The sequence below is a fragment of the Sprattus sprattus genome (genome assembly GCF_963457725.1).
Source record: "Sprattus sprattus genome assembly, chromosome: 10".
Taxonomy (NCBI): Eukaryota; Metazoa; Chordata; class Actinopteri; order Clupeiformes; family Clupeidae; genus Sprattus; species Sprattus sprattus.
In genome coordinates, this window is record NC_137908.1 from 9,809,339 (window position 1) to 9,828,987 (window position 19,649).

The 19,649-nt window shown below is 42.9% G+C and overlaps 1 protein-coding gene across 2 annotated transcripts; it reads left to right on the forward strand.

Moving 5' to 3' along the window:
• Positions 1-3,128: 3,128 nt before the first annotated feature.
• On the forward strand, positions 3,129-18,489 carry rbl1 (retinoblastoma-like 1 (p107)). 2 transcript variants are annotated; one of them, XM_080845467.1, is made up of 22 exons: positions 3,129-3,328; positions 4,470-4,603; positions 5,305-5,505; positions 6,329-6,393; positions 6,662-6,790; positions 6,928-7,082; positions 7,576-7,640; positions 7,867-8,053; positions 9,026-9,192; positions 9,546-9,658; positions 9,787-9,890; positions 10,229-10,366; positions 10,574-10,738; positions 11,116-11,275; positions 12,204-12,467; positions 12,683-12,873; positions 14,430-14,606; positions 15,020-15,091; positions 15,637-15,724; positions 16,157-16,317; positions 16,787-16,945; positions 17,208-18,489. In XM_080845467.1, the coding sequence occupies exons 1-22, from the start codon at positions 3,170-3,172 to the stop codon at positions 17,376-17,378; spliced, it is 3,225 nt and encodes a 1,074-aa protein (XP_080701593.1). In that variant the 5' UTR covers positions 3,129-3,169; the 3' UTR covers positions 17,379-18,489. The 2 variants fall into 2 exon arrangements, with proteins under 2 accessions (XP_080701593.1, XP_080701594.1); XM_080845468.1 differs by having other exon boundaries at positions 12,204-12,437.
• The last annotated feature ends 1,160 nt before the right edge of the window (positions 18,490-19,649 follow it).

Consider the following 19,649-nt stretch of genomic DNA (forward strand, 5'->3'; position numbering starts at 1 on the left):
CCATCAGGGTAGATACTTCAAAACACCTGTTAGGTGGATGAGACTCGCCACAGTCCAGTTTTTTATATATACTGTATATGACACACACAAATAGATTTAGGTGTCACTCAGTATCTACAGTTGCATTTTATATAGGCCTACACTGTGTGTGTGTGTGTGTATATATACAGCCGCGGAAAAAATTAAGAGACCACTTCAAAATGATCAGTTTCTCTGGTTTTACTATTTATTGGTATGTGTTAAAGTAAAATGTACATTTCTGTTTTATTCTATAACCTACTGGCAACATTCCTACCAAATTTCAAATAAAAATATTGTCATTTAGATCATTTATTTGCAGAAAAATGACAATTGGTCAAAATAGCAAAAAAGATGCAGTGTCTTCAGATCTCGAATAATGCAAAGAAAACAAGCTCATATTCATTTTTAAACTACACAATACTAATGCTTGAACTTAGGAAGAGTTCAGAAATCAATATTTGGTGGAATAACCTTGATTTAAAATCACAACTTTCATGTGTCTTGGCATGCTCTCCACCAGTCTTTCACATTGCCGTTGGGTGACTTTATGCTACTCCTGGCGCAAGAATTCAAGCAGCTCGGCTTCTTTTCATGGCTTGTGACCATCCATCTTCCTCTTGATCACATTTCAGAGTTTTTTTTATGGGATTCAGGTCTCGAAATTGGGCTGGCCATGACAGGGTCCTGATCTGGTGATACTCCATCCACACCTTTACTGGCCTGGCTGTGTGGCATGGAGCATTGCCCTGCTGGAAAAAACACTTCTCAGAGTTGGGGAACATTGTCAGAGCAAAAGGAAGCAAGTTTTTCTTCCGGGACAACGTTGTACTTTGCCTGGCTGAGGTTTGTAAAAGACCATAAGGATTGAACCAAAGCCGACTGGAGGGTCTCCTAGTTCGTCTTCTCTGATGAGTCCAATTTCACAGTAGGTGCAAGACTCTGTGGCTTGTAGGCCTCTCCAGGTCTCCGTCTAACCATCAGACGACCATGTGTTGGGCAAAGCTGAAAATTGGACTCATCAGAGAAGACGAACTAGGAGACCCTCCAGTCCGCTTTGGTTCAATCCTTATGGTCTTTTACAAACCTCAGCCAGGCAAAGTACAACGTTGTCCCGGAAGAAAAACTTGCTTCCTTTTGCTCTGACAATGTTCCCCAACTCTGAGAAGTGTTTTTTCCAGCAGGGCAATGCTCCATGCCACACAGCCAGGCCAGTAAAGGTGTGGATGGAGTATCACCAGATCAGGACCCTGTCATGGCCAGCCCAATTTCGAGACCTGAATCCCATAAAAAAAACTCTGAAATGTGATCAAGAGGAAGATGGATGGTCACAAGCCATGAAAAGAAGCCGAGCTGCTTGAATTCTTGCGCCAGGAGTAGCATAAAGTCACCCAACGGCAATGTGAAAGACTGGTGGAGAGCATGCCAAGACACATGAAAGTTGTGATTTTAAATCAAGGTTATTCCACCAAATATTGATTTCTGAACTCTTCCTAAGTTCAAGCATTAGTATTGTGTAGTTTAAAAATGAATATGAGCTTGTTTTCTTTGCATTATTCGAGATCTGAAGACACAGCATCTTTTTTGCTATTTTGACCAATTGTCATTTTTCTGCAAATAAATGATCTAAATGACAATATTTTTATTTGAAATTTGGTAGGAATGTTGCCAGTAGGTTATAGAATAAAACTAAAATGTACATTTTACTTTAACACATACCAATAAATAGTAAAACCAGAGAAACTGATAATTTTGAAGTGGTCTCTTAATTTTTTCCGCGGCTGTATATATACACACAGTATACTGTATATATTTAGTTTTTTTAAATCCCATTAAAAAGGAGTTGTATACCTTACTAGTTGCTTAATGCTGACTTCTACTCACAGAGGACATTAGGCTATGCAGGGCATTTCACGACAAATGTAGGCAAATTAATTCAGAGTAAGTGGTAAACCTTAACCCTCCTATTATGTTCAAATTGTACTCACATATATTATCCTTGGGGTCAGTTTGACCCCAGCAATTTAAACCTCCAAAAACTATTAAGTTTGTGTGTCAGGTACTTTATGTTTGTTTGATGACTACCTTAATAGCACTGAAAAATAAAACAATACCCCCACCCACCCCGCTTATACATCCAAAATACAAATTACGCGACTATAGAGAAATATGCCGATCACCGTAAAATCTCACTGATTGACCAACATTTTGAAAAAGATATCCTTCTGGTGTTTAATGGCTTCATATTATTTCTAAGTACATATTGTTGTTATCTCTATAACATTTGTAATAAAATAAATAAAAAAAAAAACATTTCTGTTATCAAGAATAGTAACAATGTGATGAAAAAAGTTGATTTTTTTTTGACAAGTTGACAATTAAAACAGCCTGGGGTCAAATTGACTCCAAACAACACCTATGCGTACAGCATGTGTACAGGGCATTAAAAACATATCATCATGTTCATTTTGTGTTAACCAAGTTGTCTCATTAAATAAGGAAAAGTCATTAAATATGAGGCAAAAAATAAAAAATATGTCACTCATTTAGAGATGGTGAACATTGAATGGGGTCAAATTGACTCCACACATACCGTAATAGGAGGGTTAATAGAAGAGCCGATAGCTTCATTCTCCTATCCAAACACAGCCATCGGATTCTTCTATCAGGAGGTTTACCAGTTACTATGTGTTAATTTACCCAGGGTTGTCACTAAAGCACGCACTTGAAATACCCCCCAGGTGAGTCGATCAAGTCGAAGTGAAAATGAGTCCCTTATGCTGGCAAACAAATTATGTAGACTCAACCTTGAATGAACGCCCTAACGACCTGAATCAAAAGAGAGATAAAGCCGCGTTACCACTTCAATTGGCCTACTCGACAGGGGCGCCACTAGCAAAGAGTTCGCTCTGCGTTGTCCGCCGTAAATACTCCCTCTTGTGGCGGGATTAACAAACTACAGCATCTGTCTTTGTCATCACGTGGAATTAAAACTCTCTGATTGGCTGTGAGGAGAGAGTTTTCGCGCCAGTCGATCGTTTGGCATTGTGGGATAGCAGTCGGAGGTTTGGGGGTTAGGAACTGGTTTCTAAAGACCGTCCGTTGTTTATTTACATTCGTGGTCTGTATCGTTCTTGAAAATCTTATCAGAATGCGGGGAGACGAATCTGATTCCGAGTCTGGGAAAACAGACGATAGCTCTGTTCGGAAGAGTCTCGAAGCTCTTTGTCAAGAGCTGAATATGGACGAAGAAACAGCAGCTGAAGCCATGCAAAACTTCACTGCGATTTGGAATACATATACTCTGGAGGTACGACTCATCAGTTTGCTAGCTAGTTAGCTTATTGGTTAGCGTGGTAGCTAAGTTAAGTCTGAAAAGCTGGTAAAGCTGTCAGTTGGTGGAGATAAATAACTTGCCAGCTGTGCTGTTTGAACCTAACATAATTGTTTAATTATCCATGTTCCAAATAATCGAACGGTGAAGTCAAATGTTGCTTGCTATCCAACTTAAAACGGTCAGTCGCTGGAACTTGGAAATGATAGCGAGCGAAGTGTGCGATGGGTAATCAGCTGTCTGTTTTGACACGGTTGCGACATGAGGCTCAGTTATGCAGTTCAATGTGTGACGACTTACTTAGCTTTGGTGGCTAGTTACTTTGGCATATTGAAGTCACTTGACGACGACATTATTGCTTATAGTACTTTAGAGGAAAGATACTGCTAGCAGTGATCTAAGCTAGGTTGTGTTGGCTAGGCAGCTAGCTAGTTCGCTGATTCTTAATTTAAAGGGCAGGGAGTCGCTAGCTATCGAAGTTAGTCTTCCTGCCCCCCCAAGTTGCGCATCTATACGAGCAAAGATTGAAGCAAGCACGCAGTTTCGATGTTGTGCTGAGTGTCCCTCTAGATTATCTGCACACTGTAAATAAGAGAGCGAACTGGCCGTAGTGCTCTGTGTCAGATGTCAGGACTTTCAAGCTGTTTCGATATTAGTAAGATGTGTGTGCTTTATAATCCAACGTCATGCCTTTTAAAAATGGCTGTCACATTGTGCACGTCAACAAAGATTATGGCAGCGCACTTTAATTTCAGTCATCAAAATAAGTTTAGCTGTTTTAGTACACTTTCAGAATGACTGTTGTTGCAGATCCTAAATGTTGCAGTACTTTGTAAACCCACCCAGAGAAAAGCCAAGAAACACAATGAAGCAGTTCTTGTTGATTTTGTCAAACTGGCGGTGGCCTCTTCAGTTATTCTAGTCAGTATTCAGGTATGTTTGCTGTAATGATTCAGTTCATGTTGATCATGCTGCATTGGTCTTAATCAGCATAGGGATGTCAGTTTGCAAGAATTGTCAGGAGCTGAATCCTCTAATGTTTCAAGTTTCCATGGAGAATCACCATGGTTTAAATACCACCCCTTTAAAACATACTCATGATAATCTTTCCCTGCAGGGCGAAGTCGTTCACTGGCTGGCTTGTTCGCTGTATGCAGCCTGCAGAAAGGGCTCTACCCCCACTGTGGGCAAGGGCCTCATGGAGGGCAACTGCGTGTCTCTGACTAGAATACTCAGGTCCTCCAAGCTGAGGTGAGTTAACGGAGTATTCTGCGTTTAGTAGTTCTGTGACAAGAGGAGACATTGTGTGATACGGGGTGAATGTTGTGTTCCAGTCTGGATCTCATTTTCTAAAAGCGATGAAGTGCTTTGATCCTTATTACTGAGACACTGATTATAAAAAAAAAAAAATCAGGAGGGTAGCCTGTTTTCTCAAACGTACTCTAACAGGAGGCTTTAACACCACACAGCTCCCTGGGAGCCCAACCCTGGTTTGAATAAGTACAAAATATATTTTGGAACTAGACAGAACAACCGGATAATCCTTTCAGTTGCCTATTAATCAGTTAAATTGTTCACATTATTTTCAGAGCTTAGACATGAAGGTTATTTAGACACTGATCTTCCTAGCCTCTTTAGCAAGACCCTCTTTCTACTGAACGTTCATCATTTCAGTAAACACACCACACAGAACACACTCTTGACCTAAAGGTAAATAATGGCTATAATGCTTAAAGCTGCCATCTCAGTCCACTCATTCAAATTCTTGCAGGAAAACAATTTGTGTTAGAATTAAATATGACACGATGCCTAAATACATTACATCAACACTTAACTCGATATTTCTATATAGTGTGTGTGTGCGCATATGCTGTAATATATATATATATACATATACATATATAGTCTCATTCACTTTATGATAATAAAAATGGAATCCCTTTTATTGGTAGCTTGATTCAGTTCTTCAGCAAAATGAAGAAATGGTCAGACATGTCAAGCCTGTCCCAGGATTTTCGTAATCGCATCAGCCGCCTGGAGAGGAATTTCGAAGTATCAACTGTAATTTTCCGCAAATTTGAGCCGATCTTCATGGACATGTTCCAAGACCCTCAAGGGGAGCCACCCCGACAGCCCAGAAGCAGGAAACACAGGTGAGCTCGTCCTCTCCTCCCATGTGTTCTGGCCGTGGAAGCCAGTATAAGAGACCGCACAAGCCAGAAACGCCAGTACCTCCCAGCTGAAACAGTTTGTGTCTATAAAAGACTCTTCTACAACTCTTATATATTTTGGAATGGAAGTGTGCAAAACTGTAATAATTTGTATTTCCTTTTTCTTTTTTCTATTTGTACTTCTCAAAACTACATTCCCTGATTAACAATATAACAATCCGTTCAAAGTGATCTTACAGAGCCCATGTATGGTCATCTGACAAAAAAAAGGCATGTGCAAATCTGTGCCCCCAGTTTTGCGATCCATGCCCACAGATGTGCGAATTCGTGCCCTAAGATTTACAGATTTTCTCAGCTGACCCTAGGAAAGCCCTGTAAAATGTGGCCCGGGCATTTTAAAACGTGTCTGACGAGCTCACATTAAGTGTCAACGAATATCATTGTTTTGAACAACAGAAGAAGTGCTATTGTGTTTTTACTTGGAGAGGCACTCCTAGCAAACACTGTCCAGAAACCATGGCGATATTGCAGTGTTATCTCCTCTGACACGTTCCGTTTAAAGGGATTGCTCTGCATTGCTGTTGGTCTGCTTTAACCAAATCTTTCACTGATTAACTTCAGCTTTACTTAGTGCTTTTGTCAACACCTTCTATATTTGTTAAGTGTTAAAGACAACAGTACGCATGGGACATTTATTTCCGCCTGACGTTTTTGCTCTCAAACTAGGAGCGTCTGTATGTTTTAACAGTGTTTCAGAGGCATTGTGCTCAGTTAATTCTCTTTGCACTGTGTTATTCCTTTTTAGACGCCTTCCCTGTCACATTAGTGATGTCTTCAAGTTCTGCTGGACACTTTTTGTGTACACCAAGGGTAAGCACAGTAGCCAGCTAACATCATCCTTCAAAAAAAAAAAAGGATAGGTAACATAACGGTTCACAAAACAGAAATGTCAGAAACCGTAAATCTGCTGCAGCTGTGCCTTTATTTACCAAAATCATAAACCTTCAAAAATTACCAATTTTTTTGCACATGTCCTACACATTGCACATATAGTAGAATAGCAGAAGTTACTAAAAATACTGTCAAATAGTACCACAAATACTCAATTAAACCATTGTCATTCATTTCACACAACCAGGGAATTTCCAAATGATTGGAGATGACTTGGTGAACTCTTATCACCTCCTGCTGTGCTGTCTGGACTTGGTGTTTGGCAATGCCATGCTCTGCTCAAACAGAAAGGACCTTATCAACCCTCTCTTCAAAGGTAGGGCAATGTGCAGATATAATAAATGATCCAAAGAACCCAAGACTGCTTTTCCTTGTGCTAACCCACTGTTAGACAGCAAACGTGTCATCACAGGCTGTGTTTGTTGTGTTTCCCTGTTACTGTGGCGACTCCAGGGCTACCCAAAGACTTGCCAGACACAGCCTCCTCTGGACAGCCCCCCTGCGTGATTGACAGGCTGTGCGAGTTGCACGACGGACTGGTGGTGGAGGCCAAAGGCATCAAGGAGCACTACTTCAAGCCCTACATCAAACGCCTCTTTGAGAGAAAGGTCAGTCCAGTTCAGCCTTTTGTGTAGTCTGCCATTACAGGGACGTCAGGAATTGACTGCAGACCTGAAAATATAGATCAGTCTGTCTACCACCGCCAGTCAGGCAGTCAAGAGGATTGTTGAGGGTTTTCTTGGCTGTTGAATGTTGATCCAAAAAGCAACTTGCTTTCCACTTGGCACCAAGGCTTATATTGGCAAGTGTGGAGTGGAGGCTGTGACAAATTAGTGTCATTTGTACTGCAGTAATGGCTGATGCTGGGTTTAATCATGAGGCCAGATCATGCATGGTGCTGCTTGCTGCCATGGGCTGGATATATTATTTTAATGAAGTCATCTAAAAAGTATGAATATGTTGACAACTCAATGTATTCCTACTGCTGTTTATATAAACACACAGCTTTGGGGTTGCTGGGGCTTTCTGTAATTGTGTTCATCCCGCTGAGGTAGAAGTACCATATTATCATTCTAACCATGGTTTTCTTTCAACCCTTAGATACTGAAAGGAAATGACGAGAACTTGACTGAACTGCTGGATACATCCAACTTCATCGATAACAAGTAAGTTATTGTTGACTTCTGTGCCTATGCCGTTTTTCAATCTTCCTTTTATGGGAACAGTACATATCGAGAGATGCTGGTTCTGTTATGACTAGTAAAATACTGTTAGCAACCCATGTTCTTACACAAAATGTGAATGCATTCAGCAAAATATCACAAGTAAGTATTTTGTACTGAAAATAGGTTTTAAATATGTATTGATTGTGTGTGTGTGTGATTTCTGCAGTAAAGCCATTAACCGCGAGTATGAAGAGTACGTACTGACTGTCGGGGACTTTGACGAGCGCGTGTTCCTGGGAGCCGATGCTGACGAGGAGATCGGGACGCCCCGCAAGGTCGCGACTGAAGCAGCGGGGGGACATATGTCAGCCAGGATGCAGGTGGAATCCAACCTGCAGCAGCACTTTGATAAGGTACCAGAGATCACTTTAGTAAGACCGTAAAAGCTTCAAGGACGGGGCCTATATTTCATCATAATCAGGTGATCGTGTACTGTGAGCTCAGGAGTGGGCGAAGGGAATGTTCTACATTGTTTGTTCAGGGCAGTTTGTTTGTTTGGTTTGGATATTTGTTTGGATGCATATGCAGTGGACCAGTAGTTGAGTGTCATGGCCAGGTGAAGTGTGTCACCTCAACTAGTCCAGTTGGTCAAAAAATCAAAAGTTTCAAATTTTTAATTTTTAATTTACAGTTAATTATCTTTTTTAATCTTAAAGTTACCTAAATAAGGGGTCATTTGTTTAATTTGGTGCAACCAAACCAGAGAAATTAGCCAACATGTTAGAAGGTATTATCATCTTGACAAGTTGGGAGAAAATCAACCTGACGGTGTAATGTGTACCTTGGAATAAATGCATAGCAACTAATACTTCTTTGCACAAAGATAAATGATAACCACATGAATTACGAATTCTGTAAAACAAATAATTTCCAATAGTTAATGTTTGTACAATTTATTTTAAGATGTATAGAAATAGAAAAGTGAAAGACTGTGAATCTGTTACAGGGTACCTGAGTAACCCATTCATGTCTGTTCAAGTTCAACTGAAATATGAAAAGTATAGCATAGAGTCAGTTGCAAAAGATAAAGCTGCCTTGTCTTCTCTGCCTTTAAGCCATAGAGGTCAGCTCTGCTCCATGAAATTTCAGTGGCTTCTTCATAAGGATTCTGCTCCATACGCGCATATGGAAATACTACCAGAATAAGCTAGAGCTAACAACAAACGGCTTATAGACAAGTAATGGGTGGCTGTGGCACATTACATGTTTCTTTTTTAAATACTGTCTTGTGACATGCAGAAAGAAGTCTCTTAGCCTTACGGGCACATTGTTTCTAGATTTGATTGTGTATTGTCTTACTTGAAGAAATGTGAATGTGCCCACAGAAGCGCTCTCTGGCGCCCTCTACCCCCCTGACGGGGCGGCGCTACCTGAAGGAGAAGGAGCTGCTGGTGACGCCCGTGTCCTCTGCTACCCAGAGCGTCAGTCGGCTGCAGAGCATGGTGCATGGCCTGCGCAACACGCCCAGTGAGGCCCTGCTCAACATCTTCAAGTGAGCTCACTTTTTTTGTTATGCAACAATTTGTAACTTATTGAGGTATGTTTTTAATGAGCAACTACTTTTTGTATTATCTTCAAATTGATTTTGATTTGGCCAAGTGAACGTGAGATAAACAAGTCATTCCCACTAGTCGTCCAGGCTATGCACTATGTGGATCAGACGGAGTATGAATTTTAAGCTAAATGTTCACCTATGAATGAGTTCAGATAAACGTAACTGAGATTTGATTCCTTGGTGACTAGTTGTTTTAGAAGGTACTAACTGAGACGGGTAGGCATGCTTTATAAGACTCCGGTAACCCTGTAAGTGGTAAGCGGGCATCTGATGTGTTGTGTGTCTGGTAGGACGTGCTCTCGTGACCCCGCGGACATTATTCAGAATCGTGTGAAGACCCTGGGGGAGACCTTCAAGCAGAACTACACCAAACAGTCTGATAACATGCCAGGCTCACATATGGGTGAGACATGTCATGTCATGTAACGTAGCATGTTAATGAAGATGTGTGTATAGATCATTTTTAAAACTTTGAATTACCAGGAATTCGTGTATTCACACACTGATAATAAACCCCAACCTTAAAACCAGATTTCGCAGAAAACCGATTGAAACTGGCTGAAATCCTGTACTACAAGATTCTGGAGAATATCATGGCTCAGGAGATGAAAAGGCTACAGGGAAAAGACATGGCTGTAAGTCACTCCAACTCAATCTAAAACTTTGACATGATTGTGCTCAACATCCAGTGCTGAGGGAAAATGGCTGACTTAAACTTGATGGCGATGTCTGACCCTAGACGAAATTTTTACGTTATCTGTACTAGAGGGACTCATTGTACATTAGCTTCATATTAGTTCATTAATTAAAGGATTCATAATATCTATAGTAATAGTGAAACATGAATGGAGGAGGTTAAGATCTTAATCTGAAGAAATACGGCATGGCCGAAACAGTTATTTGTATTAAGTATCGTATTATGTCTACACTTCCATGTTGAGACGAGTTCATTGACTTGGTGCTGTGCTACCAGGTCTTGTTGGAGCAGGACATTTTCCACTGTTCACTGATGGCCTGCTGTCTGGAGGTGGTGCTCTTTGCCTACAGTTCCCAGAAGACCTTTCCCTGGATTATTGAAGTCTTCAAACTACAACCATATTACTTCTATAAGGCATGTATATTGTTGATCCCTACACCATTGTAATGTGGAAGAAGGAACCCTGTTTGAAAAGAGTAATCATGTAACACTCTTTAATGTTGGTGTGTGTGTGTGTTTGTGTGTGTTTGTGTGCGCGCGTGTGTGTGTGTGTGTGCGCGTGTGTGTGTGTGCGCGCTTGTATGTATGTGTGTGCGTGCGCGCGTGTGTGTGTATTTGCAGGTGATTGAGGTCTTCATCCGCTCTGAGGAGGGCCTGTCCAGGGACATGGTGAAGCACCTGAACAGCATTGAGGAGCAGGTGCTGGAGAGCAGGGCCTGGGGCAGGGACTCAGTGCTGTGGGAGGTCCTCAAGGCTGCCAACAACAAAGTCCCTTCAGTGGAGGAGGTAGTCATGTGACATACACACACACACACACACACACACACACACTCACACACTCACAAACAGATAGGACTTTATGTTTTGAAAGATGCTTACAGCAAGCTCCCCATGGTAGAGAAAAGACACACACATACAAAAATGCATTCCAATGTATAGTCCCATGTATACCATTAACCACAGGGTAGCAGACAATGGACCAAATCAATATAAACCCGGTCTGGAAAAAAAAAATAGTCTGGAAATTACGATACTCAGTCACTTGCTCGGCCTTCTCTCGGCTATGCACTCTTTTAATCACACTCTCATTCACATACAAAGTTTCTTTCCATCATCTCACATACCTGTGGTCTTGCATGTAACCGTTACTTATGTTCCCCCAGGTGAATTTCGCCAACAACTTTGACACGGGCAGCAGCAGCAGCAGCGGTGGCAGCAGCAGCGGTGGGGGTCCCTCTCACCTGCCCCTAGTGGCCCTCTCCCCCATCATCCACCCCCGCATCAGAGAGGTGCGCACCGGCCTGGGGGCCAGCGCTCGCAAAGGTAGGGTTGCGGATATATCAGATCAAAGAAAAAATGTCTTAAAAAAAGGATTTTTTTAGGGTTAGGGTAAGAGTCTTAAAAGAGGCTAAAAACTAGGTCTCTGTACCCCTACAAATGCCTGTAAGTACGTTACACTTCCTGTATGACCTCATATGACGCGCTTATTGTACTATTTTGTGATCCGAATAATACGCAACCCAAAGGTAGGGCTCAAGCAGGCACCTCCAGCAGCAATGGGTTATGGGATTGATAACTAGAGAGCACACATGTGAATATCTTCCCTATACTGAAAGTCAGTTTTGGATAAAAGCATCTGCTTAATCAGTAAATGTAAATCTAAGTAGGTTGCATATTTTATCTGCTTCAGTTGATTCCATCTTTTTTGTAGTTCCCCTAGAAGCACTAGCTAAACAGAATGACTTATTATATTTAAATTATCACTGGATTACTTAGTTAGTGTTCGCTGGTCAGTATTGCAAAATATATCCCCACAGGAAGAACAGGGTTCTCGTTTCGCCCTGAAGGGATTTATTTTCTGATGCTGACTGGCGGGCATATAATATACATATAATATAACAACATATATACATATAATATACATTATCCCACTTATTTTACGGTGACTTGCCAAAAGTGATTTTATTGCTTATTTTATTCCGCTGAGAAAAAAACAGCTCTCTTCGCAAAAAGAACTTTAAGTTTCAGGTGTTGCAACATATTCCTTGCTGACTTACAGACGACTTGTGGAATGATATGAAAGATGTGATTCAGAAGCACAAACCCGTTGCCAATGGCAGCGGTCATACATTTTGTTTTGGTGGCCATAATCATGAAGTATCAGATCTTTGAAGGTTGGCATGGCCCATTCAATACGATAATGAATCTCTCTCTCTCTCTCTCTCCCTCCCTCCCTCCCCCCTTCTCTCAGACGTTCCACCCTCACCCATCTCCTTGCACGACCGCTACAGCTCACCCACTGCCGGCAGTGCCAAGAGGCGCTTGTTCGGGGACGACATGCAGCCCCAGTCCCCCATCAAGAGGTTCTCCGTCACCCCCATAAAGATCATCCCTACGTCCAACGACGCCACCCTCACATCACCAACCACCACTGTGCTCTCTATGGCCACAGCAAATGGCCAGCAGCTCAATATACCGCTGCCAGGTATGGGTGCCTCACCCTTCTTTGTCAAAGGTGTGTGTGCGACATCCGGTTCTTTAACACTTACATACACTACTAACACTTAATAAATCCATAGTGCAACACCCTGCAGTCATTTGAGGTGTCTGTTACACATATTATCCTGTAGTTTTGTGTAACACCAGGGCTGCATCTGATTATTTGTGCCGCTATGGCGCATGATTATGTTTGCCCCCCCCCTGATGCTGACGCCATGTTGTGTTATGCAGCTGTGAAGAACGACATGGGCGGCATCACAGTCATCCAGGTGCAGTCGAGTGACGTCAGCCCCCTCACGGCTCAAGTGCTGCTGACGGCCTCCCCCAGCCGGCCCATCGCGCCCCCCGTCCCCACCATCCCCGAGCCCCAGGTTTCCAACAAGCCCCGGCGCACCGGCTCACTGGCGCTGTTCTTCAGGAAGGTGAGGAATGCCAGCAGAGAACACCAGCGGCAGCCAGCTGGAGAATACAAGCTAAATGAGTTTAAATTAATCTCAAGAGAATGTTTTTTGGGGATTCTTTCCTTCATCTATACAGATTGTCAGAAATCAGTTAAGTAGGTCCTCAGATGAGATTTGTGCTCCACACACTCTTATTACATCACAGAAGGACATGGAACATTCAGTGACATGCAGAGTTTTGGCAACCCTGGTTGAAATTTCTGTGGCATGGCAAGTTTATTCAAATAACATAATTCATATACATTGGCAATTCAAAGTGCTTTCCAAATGAGCAGATAAAGTGCATTAAAAAACTTAAATTATATATAAAAATAAACTAAAAGAAGATTTAAAAAACTGGGTAGAATTGAAACAAGAAGACATCGGTCAATCTTTGTAGCGATAATTTCCATGTTGTCAGACTCTTATAATAACATGGGCCTGTCAGTGACCAAAACAAGTGGTGTTCTTTGATGCAGATGCTAGCCCCATGGGATTATAATGCATAGCCATTTTCCGATTGGCGGTTGCCAGTTTTAGCATTCTGAATCTGAATTTGATCGTTAATGGTCCTTGGTTTGGACCCAAAATCATCAAAAAAAGAGGGCCCAGGTTAAAAAATCCCAAAGTTTCCCTCTAAGGGGCCGATCACACAGGACGCGACTTTTAAAAGTGCGTCGCTAGCAAAACCATTGTTTTCCTATGGTACGGCGCGCCTTACATGTGCGCCTTTTAAACGCCATGCCTCGCGCCTTTCTGGCGGTTTAAAGGCGCGCCTAAAAGTTAAAATATTCTCAACTTTAAGCGCAAGGCGCGGAGTCGCACATTTTAGCAGTTTATAACTATGAGGACTTGTACAGCTCCAGATGTAAGAATTATTCGAATTCTATACGGCGGACACATGCGTGGACCTGCGTGAGCAACCAATTGGCCGTCTCTACACTATGCCTTTTATAAATGCCTTTAAAACAAATAGGCTAGCTGGCTAGCTAACTGTAGGCACCACTCCACAGGCGCATAGGCGCTTTTCCCCAGGCGCATCTTGCCAACGCGCTTTCGATGCCACTGCGCTTATAAAAGTCACGTCCTGTGTGATCGGCCCCTAAGAGAGTAGAAGATCAACTGACTCAGAAATGCATACAGTTAAAGAGAGCATTCTTTGTACCGACAATGCAGGGCCCCCAAACTTTTGCTCCAGACCTTATTCCTTTTTTGTTATTTTGAAACTGTGATAGATGAAAAAAAAATGTCCTTGCTCAAAATAGTAAAGAAATGTGTTGTCTTCATGTCTTTTGGAAATCAGGTTATCTTTTACCCGCTTAGCTATTCACATTTGCATACCACTGTAATTCAGAAATTACAGAGATTTCACACCGATTAGGCATATTGGCAATATGGCATCCGATTACCCAATTCAGATGGCTTACATCACAGAAGAACATAGAACATGTATTAGGTGCTGTTTGTGTTGTGTTTGTGTCACAATCTGCCATCTGAGCCACCTGACCGTGGTCATCTCGGCCTGTCTCTCCACCCAGGTGTACCACTTGGCCAGCGTGCGTCTGCGGGACCTGTGTCTGAAGCTGGACATTTCCCCGGAGCTGCGGGGCAAGATCTGGACGTGCTTTGAGCACTCCATCTTACAGAGCACCGAGCTCATGAAGGACCGGCACCTGGACCAGCTGCTCCTCTGTGCCATCTACATCATCTCCAAGGTAGCCGCCTATTGGGGGGCACTGTAGCTCACACAGTAGCCTCGACCACATTCAGGCTTGACGCCCATGGAGGACACAGGTTAAAATCCGGCCTGATGTCATTTATCCTGTCCACTCCCCACCTCTTCTCCCACTCATTTCCTGTCCCACTCTTAACTGTACTATCAATTAAAGGCATAAAAAGCCCAAAAATAAATCTTTAAAAAAAAAAAGGTAGCCGCCTATTGATACTTTTCCACCAGGGCAGCATTGCACCTTTAATCTATCAACCTCAACCTGTAGATAATCTCACTGAGCAGCAGAAAATTATCAAGATGTACGAGCCATATCTTTAATCCAGATGTATGGAATACTGGAATGCTGTGAGATCCATCATAAAGACTGAAGATGTCTCTTTCTCTTTTCTTTCATAGATAACAAAAGAGGACCACGCCTTCCAGGACATTATGAAATGTTACCGTAGCCAGCCACAGGCCACAAGTCATGTAAGCAAAGCCCTTTCACTTTCTCTCTCTTTCTTTCTTTCTTTCTTTCTTTCTCTCTCTTTCTCTGCCTCTGTCAGACTGATGACAAAGGCAGCCTCCCTATCTCCAAGTTGCAGTGTTGTTGTTGATGTCCCTGTGGCGGCATGGTCATGGCACGTTGCTGTCCAGGCCCCTCGTCTGTTGTCTTACAGTGACTATTGCCTAGCCTGCAGCTGCCGTATTCGAATGGCTGTTGACAAAAATGTTCCTAGATGGGGCAAATATGTGAAAATATTCAGAAGTGAAGAGTCCTAGTTCTGTCAGCATTCATGAGTTTGAGGTCTGGGAGATTTGGACAGGAAGGGATTTCAATTCTGGTTGTGCTGTTGGGGAATGCAATGTGCATAGAAGAGGCATGTTTTTTTTTTCAATGATCGTTCCTTTGTGTAGAGCCTTGTAGTTGGCCAGCATTATGGCTTATAAGATCTGCTAAGGACGTTATTGTGTGAGTGTGTGTGATTGTGTGTGTGTGTGTTAACTGCTCCTCTGCCTGCTTGTCGCCCCAGGTGTACCGCAGCGTCCTCCTGAGGAAGGTCTACAAAGAGGCGGCGGCAGCCGACGAGAACATGGAGGTGGACCAGCCTGCGGAGGAGGGTAATTACACTTAACCCCGTCTCCTGCCTCTCCCCGCCCCTGCTGTGCCCAGGTGAAGGGGTCGAGAGTCTTCGAAAAATCCATCATTTTACTCGCTGCACCTGTGCCCTGCGGAGCCTGCTCAATTTGAAATACTTGGGAAAATGCAGACTGATAAAATTTGGCTAAGGGACAGATGGGTTTCTTGATAGAGGCTAGTGTGAATGTCAGAACCTGAGTCTCTTTTGTGGTGTGACGCAGTGGTTAAGCGTGCACAGTACTGCCCGTGAGTGAGTGCATCTGCGTCACTTTACCTGGAGTGGACTTGGCACTTCATTGTCGCAGATTATTTTGTCCGTTTTAAAAAGAGCTCCTCTGGGAAATATTCTAGGAAACAATGTTGAATGCTCTGTCTCTTACTCTCTCTCTCTTGTCTCTCTCATTTCTCACTAGTGGACGAAAATAAAAATGTCGAGCGCACAGCGAACGGCGAGCGTGAATCAGAAGAGGAGCGCGGTGACCTCATTCAGTTCTACAACTCGGTGTACGTCCTGAAGATGAAAGGCTTCGCCCTCAAATACAGCGTGGAGAAAGTGCAGAGTGCAGAAAACCGGGTATGCAAATCTCCTCACACTTCAAGTGAAATGTATTGATTTCTACATTTGTTTTCACTACGGAGGCTAATAATTCTACTCTGAGCTAATGAAATGGGAGATGAAATGGAGATAGGCCTATTTTCATCACAATACCTGACATGTTCATAAGTGAACCTGGCACTTAACTTGCCTACCTTTTCACCGGTGTTAGATTTATTCCAGTGCCGGCTTGTTGTTTTGGAAGACGGTAGGTTCATCATTTGTGCTGAGTCTTATTATTGTGTATGCTTCATGGCACACACAAGAGCATTGATCATCTGATGAAGCTGAAGTTATTCCATTTCCACACCGTGTGTGTGTGTGTGTGTGTGTGTGTGTGTGTGTGTGTGTGTGTGTGTGTGTGTGTGTTCGGGCAGTTAGTTTGATTTTGTAATCTCTCTCTCTCTCTCTCTCTCTCTCCCTCTCTCTCCCCTCCTCTCACACACAGATGGATGCACCCCCGATGTCTCCGTTCCCGTCCGTGCGATCTGGGCCCTTGTCCCCCCGGCGTATCTCCCAGAGACACTCCATCTACCTCTCCCCCCACAAGAACGGCCCCTGCCTTACCCCCAGCTACACGTACAAGTTCAGTGGCAGCCCCTCCAAGGTAAAGCCCAGATGCCTGAGACTCGTCACCCCTGTTGTTTGAAGTGCCACCAGAGATTCCCCAAAAATATTATGTTTACATTTTTGTTTGTTTTGTTCAATGTTGTGACAAATGCTTTAAATGTTCTTCCATTTCTATAATTTCTTTTTTTATCTATAGCAAGTCACTCTTCACAGGCTTAGGCGATGTAGCACATTTGATACATCAGGTGATGTAGAAGTGGAACCGAAACTTTTTTTTAACCTTACGCCTGTTTTTCCAGGAACTGAGCGACATCAACCGCATGATTCGGCAAGGCGGGGTGAGCAAGAAGCGCGCGTTCACCATGGAGGGCGACGAGACGGAGTCGCCCACCAAGCGCCTGTGCCAGGAGAGCGAGGACGTGCTGCTCAAGCGCCTGCAGGACGTGGTGAGCGAGCGGGCCCACCACTGACCCAATACGACCCATACCATGACACCCTACAGATCAGCACCCCATACGGATCAGCACCAGCCTTGCTCCAGAAAACACATTGACTTTCCCCAGAACTCAGGCTTTGCTACTGCTTCTTATCATGTACAAAAGACCCACAATATATACAACATATACAGTCTACAGGAAGAAGGGGGCTTCTGGTAGTTTCCTTTTTTTTTTCTTTGGTGGAGATAGGTTTGAATGAATGAGGGTAATCATACTGCTGCTGGCACCAGCTCCAATCATGTCTCTCCATTTACAGCATATGTCTGATGCTGTACAGTCTTTGTTAGTATGAGATCAAGGTCCAGCACCCAACATCTCGCCCTCTGCCACTGTTCAGGGTTGGGGGCAGTTCTCTCCCCACACTCTTAGAAGTGGGGTACACACACAGAAGTCTGTGTGGCTTGTTTGGTGTTTGTGCTGTGAGCAGGGGCTTGGTCTCTGAGACAGACTTGGAGGACTTCTGGCCGATAAAGCAGAGGCTGGTTTTGTCCTTTGTGCTGCTTCCAAGGAGCAGCATGTTATACTATTGTGTAGCATCTACACTGTTTTATATAAATTGTATTGTTTGTAAAGTTGTTTTAATTAAGGAGATTGTGTTTTTATTGTGGTTTTATTATTCCCCCTCCATCCAATGCAAACAGTGTTTTTGGAGTCAATTGTCAGGAGCGTAAAATCACTTATGTTGTGTAAAAAAAAAAGAGGAAAAGATCTCTAAAAAGTTTTAACGTGGAATCAGTGTTTGAGTTACTTTTGTCTTTTAATTAATATTGTTATTGTTATTATTATTAATTTTGCAAGTGGAGAACCTTCTCTGGGACATTATGAAAGGCAAATTCTGCTTTGGTTTTAATCTGTCTGTGACAAGCACTGTACCATCTTTTCAGTCATGTCCATGTTTGGTGTCTGGAGCGTCCTGTTCTTGCAAGAAATCTTCACTCACGTTTTGTTAAAATTGCCTTTTTGTCTGGTTGCCCACCATGTGCTATTTGAAATGTCTATTCCCCTCTTAAAGGAATACCCTCTTACATTTGAATCTATGCTGTTTTAGTCCTTAAAACATCTGTACTAAACAGTGCCTTTTATATGTATATGGAAATGTGTGCTCGGTTGAAGTGAAATGTGTTTTATAAATAACACATTATTTTACAGAAAATATTAAGCCCATTAATAAAACACTTTAGTTATCCTACTGCCATTACTATTGTCAATTGTTAGAACTTATGTCTTCCTCCAGAAATATTTGTGACCATTTGGATCTTTACATACGGTTGAGGTGAGCATCTGTACTGAGTTGGACGTGATTGGAATTGCATTGCAAGTGCCGGCCCCCCATTAGTTAATGATCCTTCCACTAGATGGCGCCAAAAGATAGTTTTCCTGGCTAACTACATAGTCAATTACGTATTGCCATAGGGCTAATTTTAAGCTCTAAATCAGTGTTCATCATTTTCAAGCAGACAGAGAGGTGTAGAAATGTGTATCATAATATTTAAATAGTTTTGAAGGAGTGAAAAGCAAAATATATATCTGACCAGACTGTACGGATGCATCTCCATAGTGTGTATGTGTGTGTACTATACATGTTTTCATGTCCCCATTGTAAATATAAATTTCAGTTGTCTGGGTTACTCTGTTAGTCACTGAAAATATGCAGCAATTGAAACAATGCCATAAAGCAAATGAATGCTAATGAGACGCCAGGCTTTAATATCAATGTACTCTGAGATATGACCTTAGTGCTATATGACATATGGCTGTTTAGGCATGTTTGCTGTGTTGGGCTGTGCATCGATTCACAGAAATGGGCGTATAGACACGGACACTGTCACTAGTACAGTAGTGCAACTTCCCACTGATCCTCTACCTCCCTTTAGAGCAGCAAGGTCTCTGGGCATACAGCCGTGGGTTCAGCTACCTTTGTTGTGAGTCGGGCTGCTGGGGATAGCGGGGAGATAAGGGTGTGTGTGCGCGTCCTTTAAATGTTAGATCAGTTTCACTGGGCCTGGAGATGAGACGCACCAGGCTTCTCAGACCAGTGACTGATCAAACGGTTCAGTGTTCAGGTAGTTTAACAGCAAACCCAAAGCAGAGTACAGTGAAGACCAGACGACCCTGAGCAGAGTACAGTGAAGACCAGACGACCCTGAGCAGAGTACAGTGAAGACCAGCCGACCTGGAGCAGTCAGTCTATCATCTTGCCAGCGAGCTGACCTGTAATCCGGCTGTGCCTCAGCAAAGGTCAGG

Coding starts and splice junctions, on each gene's coding strand:
- rbl1 (XM_080845467.1), top strand. CDS start 3,170: ATGCGGGGAGACGAATCTGATTCCGAGTCTGGGAAAACAGACGATAGC. Junction 10,739..11,115: donor AAGTCCCTTCAGTGGAGGAG/GTAGTCATGTGA, acceptor ATGTTCCCCCAG/GTGAATTTCGCCAACAACTT. Junction 12,468..12,682: donor CTCACCCTTCTTTGTCAAAG/GTGTGTGTGCGA, acceptor TGTGTTATGCAG/CTGTGAAGAACGACATGGGC.